Source organism: Oncorhynchus tshawytscha, linkage group LG13 (genome assembly GCF_018296145.1).
Source record: "Oncorhynchus tshawytscha isolate Ot180627B linkage group LG13, Otsh_v2.0, whole genome shotgun sequence".
NCBI lineage: Eukaryota > Metazoa > Chordata > Actinopteri > Salmoniformes > Salmonidae > Oncorhynchus > Oncorhynchus tshawytscha.
In genome coordinates, this window is record NC_056441.1 from 76,510,660 (window position 1) to 76,526,702 (window position 16,043).

General features: G+C 42.0%; 1 protein-coding gene across 6 annotated transcripts in view; it reads right to left on the reverse strand.

Moving 5' to 3' along the window:
* LOC112265705 (proton-coupled amino acid transporter 4) overlaps positions 1-16,043 on the reverse strand; it is a 257,307-nt gene that overhangs the window by 170,475 nt on the left and 70,789 nt on the right. For all 6 annotated transcript variants that reach the window (XM_024443256.2, XM_042296363.1, XM_024443258.2 and 3 more), the window contains one exon: positions 13,196-13,365. In XM_024443256.2, the coding sequence (XP_024299024.2) occupies positions 13,196-13,365 (170 nt within the window). The remainder of the gene's footprint in view (positions 1-13,195; positions 13,366-16,043) is intronic.

Below are 16,043 nucleotides of genomic sequence, written 5' to 3' on the forward strand. Positions count from 1 at the left end.
ACATGTGTGTGTGCTAACTATTTAACTGTACTAGAAAACTTAAAAGGCCGCAAACATTTTAAATATTGGTTATCGTACCGTTTTTTTTTGCCAAGGAAAATATTGGATATCGGTATGTGCCAAACATGTCATAACGGTGTATCACTACTACGTATTCTACAGATATAGTAAATATTATATCCTCATACTGTCCATAATGTCTATACAGCCCATCACATATGGAGCCCGTCAAAATTTTTAACACCTACTCATTCAAGGGTTTTTCCTTTATTGTCACTATTTTCATCAAAACTATTAATTAACACATATGGAATCATGTAGTAAACAAACAAAAAAATTGTTAAACATATCAAAATGTATTTTGGATTCTTCAATGTAGCCACGCTTCACCTTGACAGTTTTGCACATTCTTGGCATTCTCTCAACCAGCTTCACCTGGAATGCTTTTCCAACAGTCTTGAAGGAGTTCCCACATATGCTGAGCACTTGTTGGCTGACTTTCCTTCACTCTGTGTCCAACTCATCCCAAACCATCTCAATTGGGTTGAGGTTGTTGAATGTGGAGGCCAGGTGATCTGATGCAGCAGTCCATCACTCTCCTTCTTGGTCAAATAGCCCTTACACAGCCTGGAGGAATGTTGGGTCATTGTCCTGTTGAAAAACAAATGATAGTCCCACAAAGCGCAAATCAGATGGGATGGCGTATCGCAGCATAATGCGGTCGTAGCCATGTTGGTTAAGTGTGCCTTGAATTCTAAATAAAATCACTGACAGTGTCACGAGCAAAGCCCCCCCCCACAGCATCACACCTCCTCCTCCATGCTTCACAGTGAGAACATGTGGAGATCTACTCTGCGAGATCTACTCTGCGTCTCACAAAGACATGCCAGTTGGAACCAAAAATCTAACATTTGGACTCATCAGTACAAAGGACAAATTTCCACCGGTCTTAACGTCCATTGCTAGTGTATCTTGGCCCAAGCCAAGATTATTGATGTCCTTTAGTAGTGGTTTCTTTGCAGCAATTCGACCATGAAGGCCCGATTCACGTAGTCTCCTCTGAACAGTTGATGTTGAGATGTGTCTGTTACTTGTACTCTGTGAAGCATTTATTTGGGCTGCAATTTCTGAGGCTGGTAACACTAATGAACTTATCCTCTGCAGCAGAGGTAAGTAACTCTGGGTCTTCCTTTCCTGTGGCGGTCCTCATAAGAGCTGGTGTAATCATATTGCCTGATTGTTTTCGCGACTGCACTTGAAACTTCAAAGTTCTTGAAATGTTCCAGATTGACTGAACTTCCTTTCTTAAAGTAATGATGGACTGTCGTTTTTCTTTGCTTATTTGAGTTGTTCTTGCCATACTATGCACTTGGTCTTTTACCAAATAGGGCTATCTTCTGTATACCACCACTACCTTGTTAGAACACAACGGATTAGCTCAAACGCATGAAGGAAAGAAATTCCAAAAATTAACTCATAACAAGGCACACCTGTTAATTGAACTGCATTCCAGGTGACTACCCCATGAAGCTGGTTGAGAGAATGCCAAGAGTGTACAAAGCTGTCATCAAGGCAAAGGGTGGCTACTTCGAAGAATCACAAATATAAATATACACTGCTCAAAAAAATAAAGGGAACACTAAAATAACACATCCTAGATCTGAATGAATGATTTTTATTAAATACTTTTTTCTTTACATAGTTGAATGTGCTGACAACAAAATCACAAAAATTATCAATGGAAATCAAATTTATCAACCCACGGAGGTGTGGATTTGGAGTCACACTCAAAATTAAAGTGGAAAAACACACTACAGGCTGATCCAACTTTGTTGTAATGTCCTTAAAACAAGTCAAAATGAGGTTCAGTAGTGTGTGTGGCCTCCACGTGCCTGTATGACCTCCCTACATCGCCTGGGCATGCTCCTGATGAGGTGGCGGATGGTCTCCTGAGGGATCTCCTCCCAGACCTGGAATAACGCATCCGCCAACTCCTGGACAGTCTGTGGTGCAACGTGGCGTTGGTGGATGGCACGAGACATGATGTCCCAGATGTGCTCAATTGGATTCAGGTCTGGGGAACGGGCGGGCCAGTCCATAGCATCAATGCCTTCCTCTTGCAGGAACTGCTGACACACTCCAGCCACATGAGGTCTAGCATTGTCTTACATTAGGAGGAACCCAGGGCCAACCGCACCAACATATGGTCTCACTAGGGGTCTGATGATCTCATCTCGGTACCTAATGGCAGTCAGGCTACCTCTGGCGAGCACATGGAGGGCTGTGCGGCCCCCCAAAGAAATGCCACCCCACACCATGACTGACCCACCGCCAAACCAGTCATGCTGGAGGATGTTGCAGGCAGCAGAACGTTCTCCACGGCGTCTCCAGACTCTGTCACGTCTGTCACGTGCTCAGTGTGAACCTGCTTTCATCTGTGAAGAGCACAGGGCGCCAGTGGTGAATTTGCCAATCTTGGTATTCTCTGGCAAATGCCAAACGTCCTGCACGGTGTTGGGCTGTAAGCATACCACCTTCATGGAGTCTGTTTCTGACCGTTTGAGCAGACACATGCACATTTGTGGCCTGCTGGAGGTAATTTTGCAGGGCTCTGGCAGTGCTCCTCCTGCTCCTCCTTGCACAAAGGCGGAGGTAGCGGTCTGCTGCTGGGTTGTTGCCCTCCTACGTCCTCCTCCACGTCTCCTGATGTACTGGCCTGTCTCCTGGTAGCGCCTCCATGCTCTGGACACTACGCTGACAGACACAGCAAACCTTCTTGCCACAGCTTGCATTGATGTGCCATCCTGGATGAGCTGCACTACCTGAGCCACTTGTGTGGGTTGTAGACTCTGTCTCATGCTGCCACTAGAGTCAAAGCACCGCCAGCATTCAAAAGTGACCAAAACATCAGCCAGGAAGCATAGGAACTGAGAAGTGGTCTGTGGTTATCACCTGCAGAACCACTCCTTTATTGGGAGTGTCTTGCTAATTGCCTATAATTTCCACCTGTTGTCTATGCCATTTGCACAACCGCATGTGAATTTATTGTCAATCAGTGTTGCTTCCTAAGTGGACAGTTTGATCTCACAGAAGTGTGATTGACTTGGAGTTACATTGTGTTGTTTAAGTGTTCCCTTTATTTTTTTGAGCAGTGTATTTTGATTTGTTTATCACTTTTTTGGTTACTACATGATTCCATGTGTCATTTCATTGTTTGTCTTCACTATTATTCTACAATGTAGAAAATTGTAAAAATAAAGAAAAACCCTGGAATGAGTCGGTGTTTCCAAACTTTTGACTTGTACTGTACAGTGGTTCCTCCTTTAAAAGTTGCAGCACCTTGCGGGCTGCTGCAGCATTCTATGGCACGTTATTTAATTGTCAACTATTTTTTTTAACGTTTTAATGCAAGTTAGTGCTAGTTTGACCACCAGAGGGCAACTTTGAGAAGCATTTGATAGTCTCCCATATTGGCATTACTAGAGAATTTAAAACCTTTTTTGTAATAACATAGGACTGATTTTAATAAATGTGGCTTAATTAACTAACTGATGGTGTTTCTATTCTGAGAAAAATGAAACCCTCAGGGTTTCCATTAGGATGGAATGGAAAATATTGCGCTGTACAACGGTCGGGAGTTGGCTACAGCATAAGAGGATTGGAGAATTCAAAATTAATATCTAAGGGGAATAACATTTCTACACCCTAATGGTAGTGTAAGAAATACTAATTTCGCCCATGGTAGGCCTACAGTATATCTAAAAATATATATTTTTTCAATGATGTGACTCTCCGCCAATAATTACATTTAGAGGATTGGAGGACTCTATATTAATATCTAAGGGGCATTTTCAGTTAGATATTCTCAGATATTCTCACAGATCCTAAGGGGCTTTTATATAACTAAATTAATAATAATAAAACAATAGCTTTGTTTAATAAGTAATGATCATTTGGAGATTTCATTTTCATTAAAACTAGAGTGAGCGAGAAAAGGGCAATTATTGAACATGGGGTAAGACATTCACACTAATTTGTAAATAAAAAAACAGATTGTTTATTAGAATTATTTATTTCTGTGAAAAACATAGCTTGATTATTTAGCAGACATCACTTATATATTCAACACATATCTTTAGAATTTAATTGAACATTTTAGTTTCTCCATGCTTGTCTCTATATGATTATTTAGAGATTATTTTGTTTGCAAAAAAAATAGTGAGCGATTTTAATCTGAATAAAGGCCAAATTAATATTTTGAAAGGCCAAAATATAGTCCTGCTAATAGCCATAATGACGCTGTACAACGTGACCATGTGTTTGAAAGAGTATTTTCCAGTAAGCAACAATTTGTTTGCATTCATTAGACAATGTTGTCCCAATATTTCTGTAATTCACTGATATTTATTCCCATAGTAATTCATTATGGGCCCATAACTAAATAAACATCAGCATTTAAAAAAAGTATTTTTATCATTATTTTATTAATGAAAACAAAGATGAAGAAATACTGTACTGCTGTTTTGAGTTAGAAATGTAACACTTCAGAGTACTTAAGCATTGAATACATTGCAGGTAGGGGGATGTTCCCACCTACAGTAGCCGGGTTATAAAGAGTCTATTGTCCTGCTAATCGGGCTACAAGTGTTTGAAAACCTGTTTTCAAAATGCCATCAGCTGTACTATAAATAAAAACAAAGCATTTTGTTTATATTCTTTATTGTAATGTTCCAAATAATTTGTATCTACCATTCCAATTACTTTAAGAGTTGGGATTAATTTGATTAATATATGGTGTTTCTATTCCAAGGAAAACGGAAAACTCTCTGGGTCTCTGTTATGATGGAGTGGAAAATATGGCGCTGTACAGCGTGACGGTCGGGAGTACAGTACTGGGCTAATTAGCTATAGAATCCCCGTGACCGGGGTTCAATTACCGACGGGGAGGAAGGAGTAGGCTGTCCTTGTAAATAAGAATTTGTTCTTAACTGACTTGCCTAGTTAAATAAAGGTTACACTAAGAGCATAACATTTCTACCCCCTAATTTTACAATTGTAGTCTAACCAACACCCAAACAGAGATTCAGTGAAAATAAAAATCTTATTGATTTATGAAGACCAGTCCCCATGCGTGTCTCAGAGCAGCGCGAAACGGTGCTAAAATAGTAGTAGACTATTGCTTCTAACTTCAATATGCTCTTTAAATAAATAAGACCTACACTACTTTTAACAGCAGATTACTCAACACTAGTGAGACTCATGTTGTCTACGGTAGGCCTACAATATATCCCAAAAAAATGACGTGACTCTCTGACAATAATTACATATAGAGGATTGGAGGATATTTCTGTAATTCAGTGATATTTATTCCCATAGTAATTTGTTATGGATCCATAACTACATAAAAAATTATTTCAAAATACATATGTTTATCATTATTTTATTAATGAAAGCATAAAGATGCCATTATTAGTTACATTGTTTTAGTTCAAACGTGCAGACTGGCACTAAGAACAAAACAGCGGGAACGTTTCCCCTAGTCAGCGCCATTATTAGTGCAATGCCCCTTAAATATTTGAGATGACTTCGTTTTTCAAATAACGTAAAATGAGTGAGGAAAAAAGGCCATTCTTGAACATAGGGTGAGACATTGTTACTAATTTGTAAATAAAGCCAGTTAGAAATTTAGGATGACTTATTTCTGTTTTTAAAGGGAGAAAAACCTAGTCATCTTATGGGTCTCCCAGTCGAGGCCGGTCACTTAGACTGTTGCCCCACTGTACAACGTGACTGGTCGGAGGTGGCCTACAGTACTACAGCAAGAGCCAAATATCTTAACAAAATAAAATAATAAAAACCTTAGTGTAACAGTTTTAGTAAGTAATACTGAAGTTGTGCACAATTATCAATTATTTATATTTAGGTTTATGAAGTCCATTCATTGTCAGAGACACAGTAGGACCCAAAAGCATAGTCAGTGCTCTAACTATTGATATATTTCTTGATTCCATTATTTAACTTCTAGATTTGTGTGTATTGTTGAGAATTGTTGAATATTACTGCATTGTCGGAGCTGAGAACACAAGCATTCCGCTACACTCACAATAACATCTGCTAAATATGTGTATGTGATCAATAAAATCTGATTTTAAGTTCAGTAGCCATACGTGCAAGATCTGGTGCGTGTGTGGTCTCAATTAACTGGAGTAGGATACAGCCCAGGGGTTCCCAAACTATTTTGTCCCATGACCACAGATTGATATCTGAAAAGTCTCGCGACCCCAACCATGTGTAATGCTTATATCCGATATTTGGCTTTAACGCAGACGAGAGCACTAATTCATAGCTTCACACAGATGATATGAACTGGTGAAGGGTACCATGATTTGTATGGTGCGTTCAAGACAACTGGGAAAAAATAAGAGGTGAAATCATGACGTCAGATATCTTCAGGTCGGAAAGTCGGAGCTCTAGAAAAAGACCAGAGTTCCCAAGTTGGATTTCCGAGTTGGATGACTGTTTAAATTGATTTTTCCCAGTCAAAGCTAATTTTTTCCCCCAACTTCACAGTTTTCTTGAATGCTCTCAAGTTGGAGATTTCCGACTTCCAAGTTCCCGGCTGTTTTAAACGTGGCATTTATGCTCAGAGGGAGACAGCAGGGTATTTATTCCCTTTGAGCCAGAAACCAAAACTCCTCCGTTGTGACCCGTGAATGCATTCGGTCACATGACACTTCAATTCCCAGTTAAATTTCAATTACCGGCATGTCAACTAAATCAGGATCACAGTCAAACAGATTGGCAAGTAGTTAGTTCTAAAGTGCTCTTCCAAGCATTGGAGGTGAGCGGTCATCACTCATGTGGGACACTTAGGGTGCAGAGGCCTGCCCTGCAAAGATGGAGCAACATCTGTGCAAAAGCCCACCATTCAATCCCATGGAATCCATTTCTCGTCATCATAGCCACTGAACATGCCTTGTGCCGTTTCATGCTCAGTAATCGTGAGACAGAACAATATGTGCTCGTGAATAACACCCCCCCCCCCCGACATGTATATATAACAAAAGTCAATGCATGGGCATCTCAGCCCTGACAGCTAACGTCCAGTTGGAGAGCATAAACAGGGGATTTTTTTTTGTCGTTCAATCAGAGTTTCCTCTTGATTGCTAGAAATAAATACTATTTGATAAACAGTGTTATTTGACAAAGGTATTGATGTGAGTTTCTGTGCCTCTGCCTCCCCACACATTGTTTTCACAATATAAATTGCTTCCAGTAATATCAAAGTAAAGTCTCTGCAATAGTGTGAAGTTCCATAGCGTAGCGGGCCCATCCATTCACCGTGGGAATTATTTAAGTGCGCCACTTTCCCATGATCTAAGGTGCTGGTAGAATTTTATCTTTTAATAATTGTAATTTTGATTTTAAGGTTAACCACATTTCAATGATTTTGAGATATTATAATATTGTCTATCTACTTTTTTTGTATATTTTTTTCATGATTGTAAATTCTCCCTCTACCCCATTTTCATATGAGGCAACCCCTAGTTTGGGAACCACTGCTATAGCCTATGCATGGGCAGAGAAACACAAGGTAGTAATCTTTCCAAGGAAATGGACTTCCGAAATATGATTAGGCTATAGTTTACTACATCGTCTAGAAATAAATATTGATCACCAATATTTGTCTCAGTTTGAAAATTGTCCCACTCCTAAAAAGGTAGTAGGCTATAAATGTAGCTGAAAAGTCTCTCCAACTCCTACTCAACTCAACTAAAACTAAGTCTATCCTATTGGCTGATGTAGCCCAGTATTACCGATCGCCTAATATAATGGGTCACATGAGAATCTCTGGTAATTTAACCTATTTCTTAGTTTATTTTTGTGCATCTTGATATTGCCTATAGGGCGCAAAATTGCTGGGACCATGGCTGGCAAGTGAGATGTGTCACATACACCTAAAATAACATTGCAGTACTATGGTTGGGTTCAGGACCAGTTATTGCGGTACTGGGGTGGGTGTTAGACAGAAAGCCACCAGAAGCGGGCGGGGTGTGGCTGCAGGTGCGGGTGGGAGCGGGATGAATAAATCAGTCCCCCGCAGACCTCTACTGGTCTTCAACATGGTAACTCACCATGGCATATACCTCGTCTAGTCATGTTACACTGAGCTGACCTCTACAGTAATACGACATGGCATACCTCATCTGGTCATGTTACACTGAGCTGACCTCTACAGTAATACACCATGGTAACTCACCATGGCATACCTCGTCTAGTCATGTTACACTGAGCTGACCTATACAGTAATACAACATGGTAACTCACCATGGCATACCTCGTCTAGTCATGTTACACTGAGCTGACCTCTACAGTAATACACCATGGCATACCTCGTCTAGTCATGTTACACTGAGCTGACCTATACAGTAATACACCATGGCATACCTCATCTAGTCATGTTACACTGAGCTGACCTCTACAGTAATACAACATGGTAACTCACCATGGCATACCTCATCTAGTCATGTTACACTGAGCTGACCTCTACAGTAATACAACATGGCATACCTCATCTACTCATGTTACACTGAGCTGACCTATACAGTAAAACACCATGGCATACCTCGTCTAGTCATGTTACACTGAGCTGACCTCTACAGTAATACAACATGGTAACTCACCATGGCATACCTCGTCTAGTCATGTTACACTGAGCTGACCTCTACAGTAATACAACATGGTAACTCACCATGGCATACCTCGTCTAGTCATGTTACACTGAGCTGACCTCTACAGTAATACAACATGGTAACTCACCATGGCATACCTCGTCTAGTCATGTTACACTGAGCTGACCTCTACAGTAATACAACATGGTAACTCACCATGGCATACCTCGTCTAGTCATGTTACACTGAGCTGACCTCTACAGTAATACAACATGATAACTCACCATGGCATATCTCGTCTAGTCATGTTACACTGAGCTGACCTCTACAGTAATACAACATGGTAACTCACCATGGCATACCTCATCTAGTCATGTTACACTGAGCTGACCTCTACAGTAATACAACATGGCATACCTCATCTACTCATGTTACACTGAGCTGACCTATACAGTAATACACCATGGCATACCTCGTCTAGTCATGTTACACTGAGCTGACCTCTACAGTAATACAACATGGTAACTCACCATGGCATATCTGGTCATGTTACACTGAGCTGACCTCTACAGTAATACACCATGGCATACCTCATCTGGTCATGTTACATTGAGCTGACCTCTACAGTAACACAACATGGTAACTCACCATGGCATACCTCATCTAGTCATGTTACACTGAGCTGACCTCTACAGTAATACACCATGGCATACCTCATCTGGTCATGTTACATTGAGCTGACCTCTACAGTAACACAACATGGTAACTCACCATGGCATACCTCATCTAGTCATGTTACACTGAGCTGACCTATACAGTAATACACCATGGCATACCTCATCTGGTCATGTTACATTGAGCTGACCTCTACAGTAACACAACATGGTAACTCACCATGGCATACCTCATCTAGTCATGTTACACTGAGCTGACCTCTACAGTAATACAACATGATAACTCACCATGGCATACCTCATCTAGTCATGTTACACTGAGCTGACCTCTACAGTAATACAACATGATAACTCACCATGGCATACCTCGTCTAGTCATGTTACACTGAGCTGACCTATACAGTAATACAACATGGTAACTCACCATGGCATATCTGGTCATGTTACACTGAGCTGACCTCTACAGTAATACACCATAGCATACCTCATCTAGTCATGTTACACTGAGCTGACCTCTACAGTAATGCAACCTGGCATACCTCATCTAGTCATGTTACACTGAGCTGACCTCTACAGTAATACAACATGGCATACCTCGTCTAGTCATGTTACACTGAGCTGACCTCTACAGTAATACAACATGGCATACCTCGTCTAGTCATGTTACACTGAGCTGACCTCTACAGTAATACAACATGGCATACCTCGTCTAGTCATGTTACACTGAGCTGACCTCTACAGTAATACAACATGGCATACCTCGTCTAGTCATGTTACACTGAGCTGACCTCTACAGTAATACAACATGGCATACCTCGTCTAGTCATGTTACACTGAGCTGACCTCTACAGTAATACAACATGGCATACCTCGTCTAGTCATGTTACACTGAGCTGACCTCTACAGTAATACAACATGGCATACCTCGTCTAGTCATGTTACACTGAGCTGACCTCTACAGTAATACAACATGGCATACCTCGTCTAGTCATGTTACACTGAGCTGACCTCTACAGTAATACAACATGGCATACCTCGTCTAGTCATGTTACACTGAGCTGACCTCTACAGTAATACAACATGGCATACCTCGTCTAGTCATGTTACACTGAGCTGACCTCTACAGTAATACAACATGGCATACCTCGTCTAGTCATGTTACACTGAGCTGACCTCTACAGTAATACAACATGGCATACCTCGTCTAGTCATGTTACACTGAGCTGACCTCTACAGTAATACAACATGGCATACCTCGTCTAGTCATGTTACACTGAGCTGACCTCTACAGTAATACAACATGGCATACCTCGTCTAGTCATGTTACACTGAGCTGACCTCTACAGTAATACAACATGGCATACATGGCATACCGTCTAGTCATGTTACACTGAGCTGACCTCTACAGTAATACAACATGGCATACCTCGTCTAGTCATGTTACACTGAGCTGACCTCTACAGTAATACAACATGGCATACCATGGCATACCTCGTCTAGTCATGTTACACTGAGCTGACCTCTACAGTACCTCGCCTAGTCATGTTACACTGAGCTGACCTCTATACAACATGGCATACCTACACCATGGCATACCTCATCTAGTCATGTTACACTGAGCTGACCTCTACAGTAATACAACATGGCATACCTCGTCTAGTCATGTTACACTGAGCTGACCTCTACAGTAATACAACATGGCATACCTCGTCTAGTCATGTTACACTGAGCTGACCTCTACAGTAATACAACATGGCATACCTCACCATGGCATAGTCATGTTACACTGAGCTGACCTCTACAGTAATACAACATGGCATACCTCGTCTAGTCATGTTACACTAAGCTGACCTCTACAGTAATACACCATGGCATACCTCATCTAGTCATGTTACACTGAGCTGACCTCTACAGTAATACAACATGGTAACTCACCATGGCATACCTCATCTAGTCATGTTACACTGAGCTGACCTCTACAGTAATACAACATGGCATACCTCGTCTAGTCATGTTACACTGAGCTGACCTCTACAGTAATACAACATGGTAACTCACCATGGCATACCTCGTCTAGTCATGTTACACTGAGCTGACCTCTACAGTAATACAACATGGTAACTCACCATGGCATACCTCATCTAGTCATGTTACACTGAGCTGACCTCTACAGTAATACAACATGATAACTCACCATGGCATACCTCGTCTAGTCATGTTACACTGAGCTGACCTCTACAGTAATACACCATGGCATACCTCATCTAGTCATGTTACACTGAGCTGACCTCTACAGTAATACAACATGGTAACTCACCATGGCATACCTCATCTAGTCATGTTACACTGAGCTGACCTCTACAGTAATACAACATGGCATACCTCATCTAGTCATGTTACACTGAGCTGACCTCTACAGTAATACAACATGGTAACTCACCATGGCATACCTCATCTAGTCATGTTACACTGAGCTGACCTCTACAGTAATACAACATGGCATACCTCGTCTAGTCATGTTACACTGAGCTGACCTCTACAGTAATACAACATGGTAACTGACACCCACATTTCACATAAACTCAAACAAAGAAGACAAAAGGACATATCACAGAGACACACTACATCGATACTAGGCTTGGACGGTATACCGGGGAACTTGAAAATAGCCAGGAGATTGTTTATCAATACAGTCAATACCGTTGAAACGATTTCTTTGAAGTTTTTTAATAAATGTGAATATTTGTAGCTCCTTTTTAAGTAAATACCTGCAGTCAACTTGTATAATACATAAGCAGATGAAGCAGATTGCGTTCTTCATTTCACCCATCACATTATTTTACATTATGAACCTTACCAGTAGTCCCCAGTCATGTGCTATTTGTTTACAAGCACACAATGAGAGACCAGCACCTTGTGAGTCACTCACTGTGGTGCAGCATGCGCCAGTTGACCTAGTTACAGTATGGAATTCACAACTTTAAAATATTTGTCAACAAGACATCTTATTTTACATTTACATTTGAGTCATTTAGCAGACACTCTTTTCCAGAGCGACTTACAGGAGCAATTAGGGTTAAGTGCCTTGCTCAAGGGCACATCGACAAATTGTTCACCTAGTCGGCTTGAGGATTCAAACCAGCAACCTTTTAATTACTGGTCCAATGCTCTTAACCGCTAGACTACCTATTAAGTTAACTGTCTAAAATGTGCTAAATGTACTTCAATTGTACATTTGGATAGTTAATTTAGTTTCTTCTAGAAACAAGCTTTTCTTGGTAAAATATAGGTTTTATGCACACAGAAAACTGTGAGTAGCATTTTTGAGATACTTGTATAAGTTTGAGCTGGGATGTCTGTCCTGCAAATAGTTTGTCAGACTGCATAATATTATCGCATTGCGCTGGTTAGCATTTAGCTAGCATTCGCTCTGGAATTTTACATGTAATTGTTACCTCGGATTACAGAGGCTCAATGGGGTTTGAAAAAAGCACCTGTTGTGTTAAGCATTACCAAATGTTGGTTGGTATGAAGGTAGGACAATGTGGATACTGCCCAAGTCTAGAGACAGCATATAATACTGACACACACGCAAATCATAATTAAACCTAAAGTAACCACACACACACACACAACACAGTCGAACATTGACCACAAACACACTGTACACACCCACAAAACCGTCACCATAGTACTGAGACGGCCGCCCTAACCTCTCTGTACTCTACAGCATCAGAGAAACCTTGTACTGGGAGACAGAGCAGGTCAATTTGTTCCTTTAAAAAAGAACAGCCACCCAGCCATCTACACCATGTACTACCATGTACCTGTTTATGTGATGGGGCTTACCAAGCATTGTGAGGAAGGTTAAGGGTTATGCTTCCTTTGATGTCGTCACCAAAGTGGAGGTAGCCCAGCGTTGCCAAGACAACGTAGAGGACGATGGTGATACCCATCCCGATGTTCAGAGCTGTGGGGAACCGCTTCGGTTCCTTCATCTGGTTCTCTAGAGGAAGAACCTGCCACATACACAGAGGGAGAGCACATTGTCAAGAAAACAGGAATGCTGTATAATGTAATACAACACAAATAAAAACATTATCCTGAATAATCAGGGCGGCAGTGTAGCCTAGTGGTTAGAGCGTTGGACTAGTAACCGAAAGGTTGCAAGTTCAAATCCCCGAGCTGAAATCCCCGTACAAAATCTGTCGTTCTGCCCTTGAACAGGCAAGTTAACCCACTGTTCCTAGGCCGTCATTGAAAATAAGAATTTGTTCTTAACTGACTTGCCTAGTAAAATAAAGGTTAAAAAAAATTAAGAGCCTGGAAAGAGTGCCCCGAAAAACTAAGTATTGAGATCTGAAAAAGCCACGAAATGATGAAAAGCATCATCCTTCTGTTGAATAACAAATCCTTGGCAGAGAGAAGGATAACTGAGCAGCTAGGAGGTCTCTGATTACATTATACATGGTGACCTACGTTAACCCCAGACGTTTACCAAACAACTCAGCTTTGGGAGGAATCAGACTTTTGCTGGGGATGAGGAGAGTTGGTATGCTGGGTGACTGGGAGGGTGGGTGTTGGATGTTTTAGGTGCTGCCGTTTGGCTCGTGCCCCGTGGGGATGCTGCATGGCAGGGTGGCAGGAAACATTATCACTACTAAGTACCACACACAGACTGCTCTCCGCTCTCTGCCCCAGGAACGCATCTTGATCTGGGCAGAGGGATTAATGATTGGCATTCATCACCAAACCTTCACATAAAGAGACCGTGGCATAATTAGAACCCCAGACACTCGCACCTACCTCCCTTTCCCTCTTTCTTTTATTCCCTCTCACCCTCACCCTCTTTCCCACCTCACGTCAAGAAAATATAGATGCTTTCTAAATTGGGTAACAGTTTCATTTGAACAGGTTTAAAGCTGGCTGTCAGTCACATACATATTCAATGAACAGATGTATTTTTCTTTTCCTCTCCCCAGCTTGGTAGTGACTGATCAGTTCTTGACAGGGGCTTGTTACCTCTCCTCCTGATGCGACTGATAAGTTGTCGGACTGCTGTTTGACTTGGTGATTCATGACTTCGTCTGGCAGCGAATTGAGAACAATTGCAGCGCCAACAAGGCTAACAGACACAGAGGGATGGTGAACATTTCAACGAGCTGATTTCTGATGCACTGATTATGCATACAAAATAAACTATTAGACTAATGAAAGCACACAGCCAACATGAATGTAACTTTAGGTGTCAGAGTAAGTGGATACATCTAAATCACAATAAAAAGTTGGCAAGGGCCTCTCCTGTTTGGATATATGTCCAAGAACCTTGCCTCACTCACAACAAAACATACCAGACACATTGCCCTCAAACCACGAACTCCGTAACAGGGCCAACCGGCCAAGACTCCAACAGTGACTGAGTTGCTTCAGAGCCAGAGAAGTAACATGCCAAAACTCCACTGATCTAAGAGACCTGACCAAAGCCACAGTGCCAGGAGCCCCTGCCTTCTTACCGCCACATCAAGCAGGGTGTGTGAGATGGCGGCATTGGGCAGACAGCTGGTCTGCATTCAGCAGACAACAGGTGGTTCAGTTAACAAGCTAATAACACTGACCTCTCAGCCTGGGGTACAGCCCACTAATGAGAGAGGAGCAGACACATACAGAGACAGATGTAGACTGCAAGAGAGATAGAGAGAGCTGGAGAAGAGTAGGAGAGATTGAGGGATAAAGACAGAGACAGACAGACACAGAAAACAGAGACAGACAAACAGAAAGAGACACACACAGAAAGAGACACACACAGACAAACCCAGACAGACCCAAAAAGACACAGAGAAACATACAGACACAGACAGAGATACACACACAGACAGACCCGGACAGACAAACCCAGACGGAGACAGAGACAGAGAGATAGACCCAAACAGACTGACAGAGAGACACACACACACACACACACACACACATAGACACAGACAGACCCGGACAGAGACAGACCCAAACAGACAGAGACACACACACAGAGACACACAGACAGACAAAAACACACAGACAGACACAGACCCAGACAGACACACACACACACAAACAGAGACAGACCCAGACAGTCTTACCCAGACAGAGAGAGAGAGACTCAAACAGACAGAGAGACTCAGACAGACAAACCCAGACAGAAACACACAGACACTGACAGACACACACAGAGACAGACCCAGACAGACAGAGACACACAGAGACACAGACAGACCCAGACAGACAGAGACACAGACAGACAAACAGACCCAGACAGAGAGACAAACACGCACACAGACAGAGACACACACATACAGACTGAGAGACATAGACACAGACAGAAACACACACAGACAGACAAAGAAAGACAGAGACAGACAGAGACAGACAGAGACATACAGAGACAGACCCAGAGAGACAGAGACCGACACACACAAACTGTCTGTCTATGTCTGTGTCTCTGTGTGTCTCTTGTCTGTCTGGGTCTGTCTCTGTCAGTGTGTGTTTCAGAGACTCAGACACACAGACAAACAGAGACAGACCCAGACAGAGAGACCGATACACACACACACACAGGGAGACCGACACACACACACACACACAGGGAGACCGACACACACACACAGGGAGACCGACACACACACACACACAGGAGACACACACACACACACACAGGGAGACC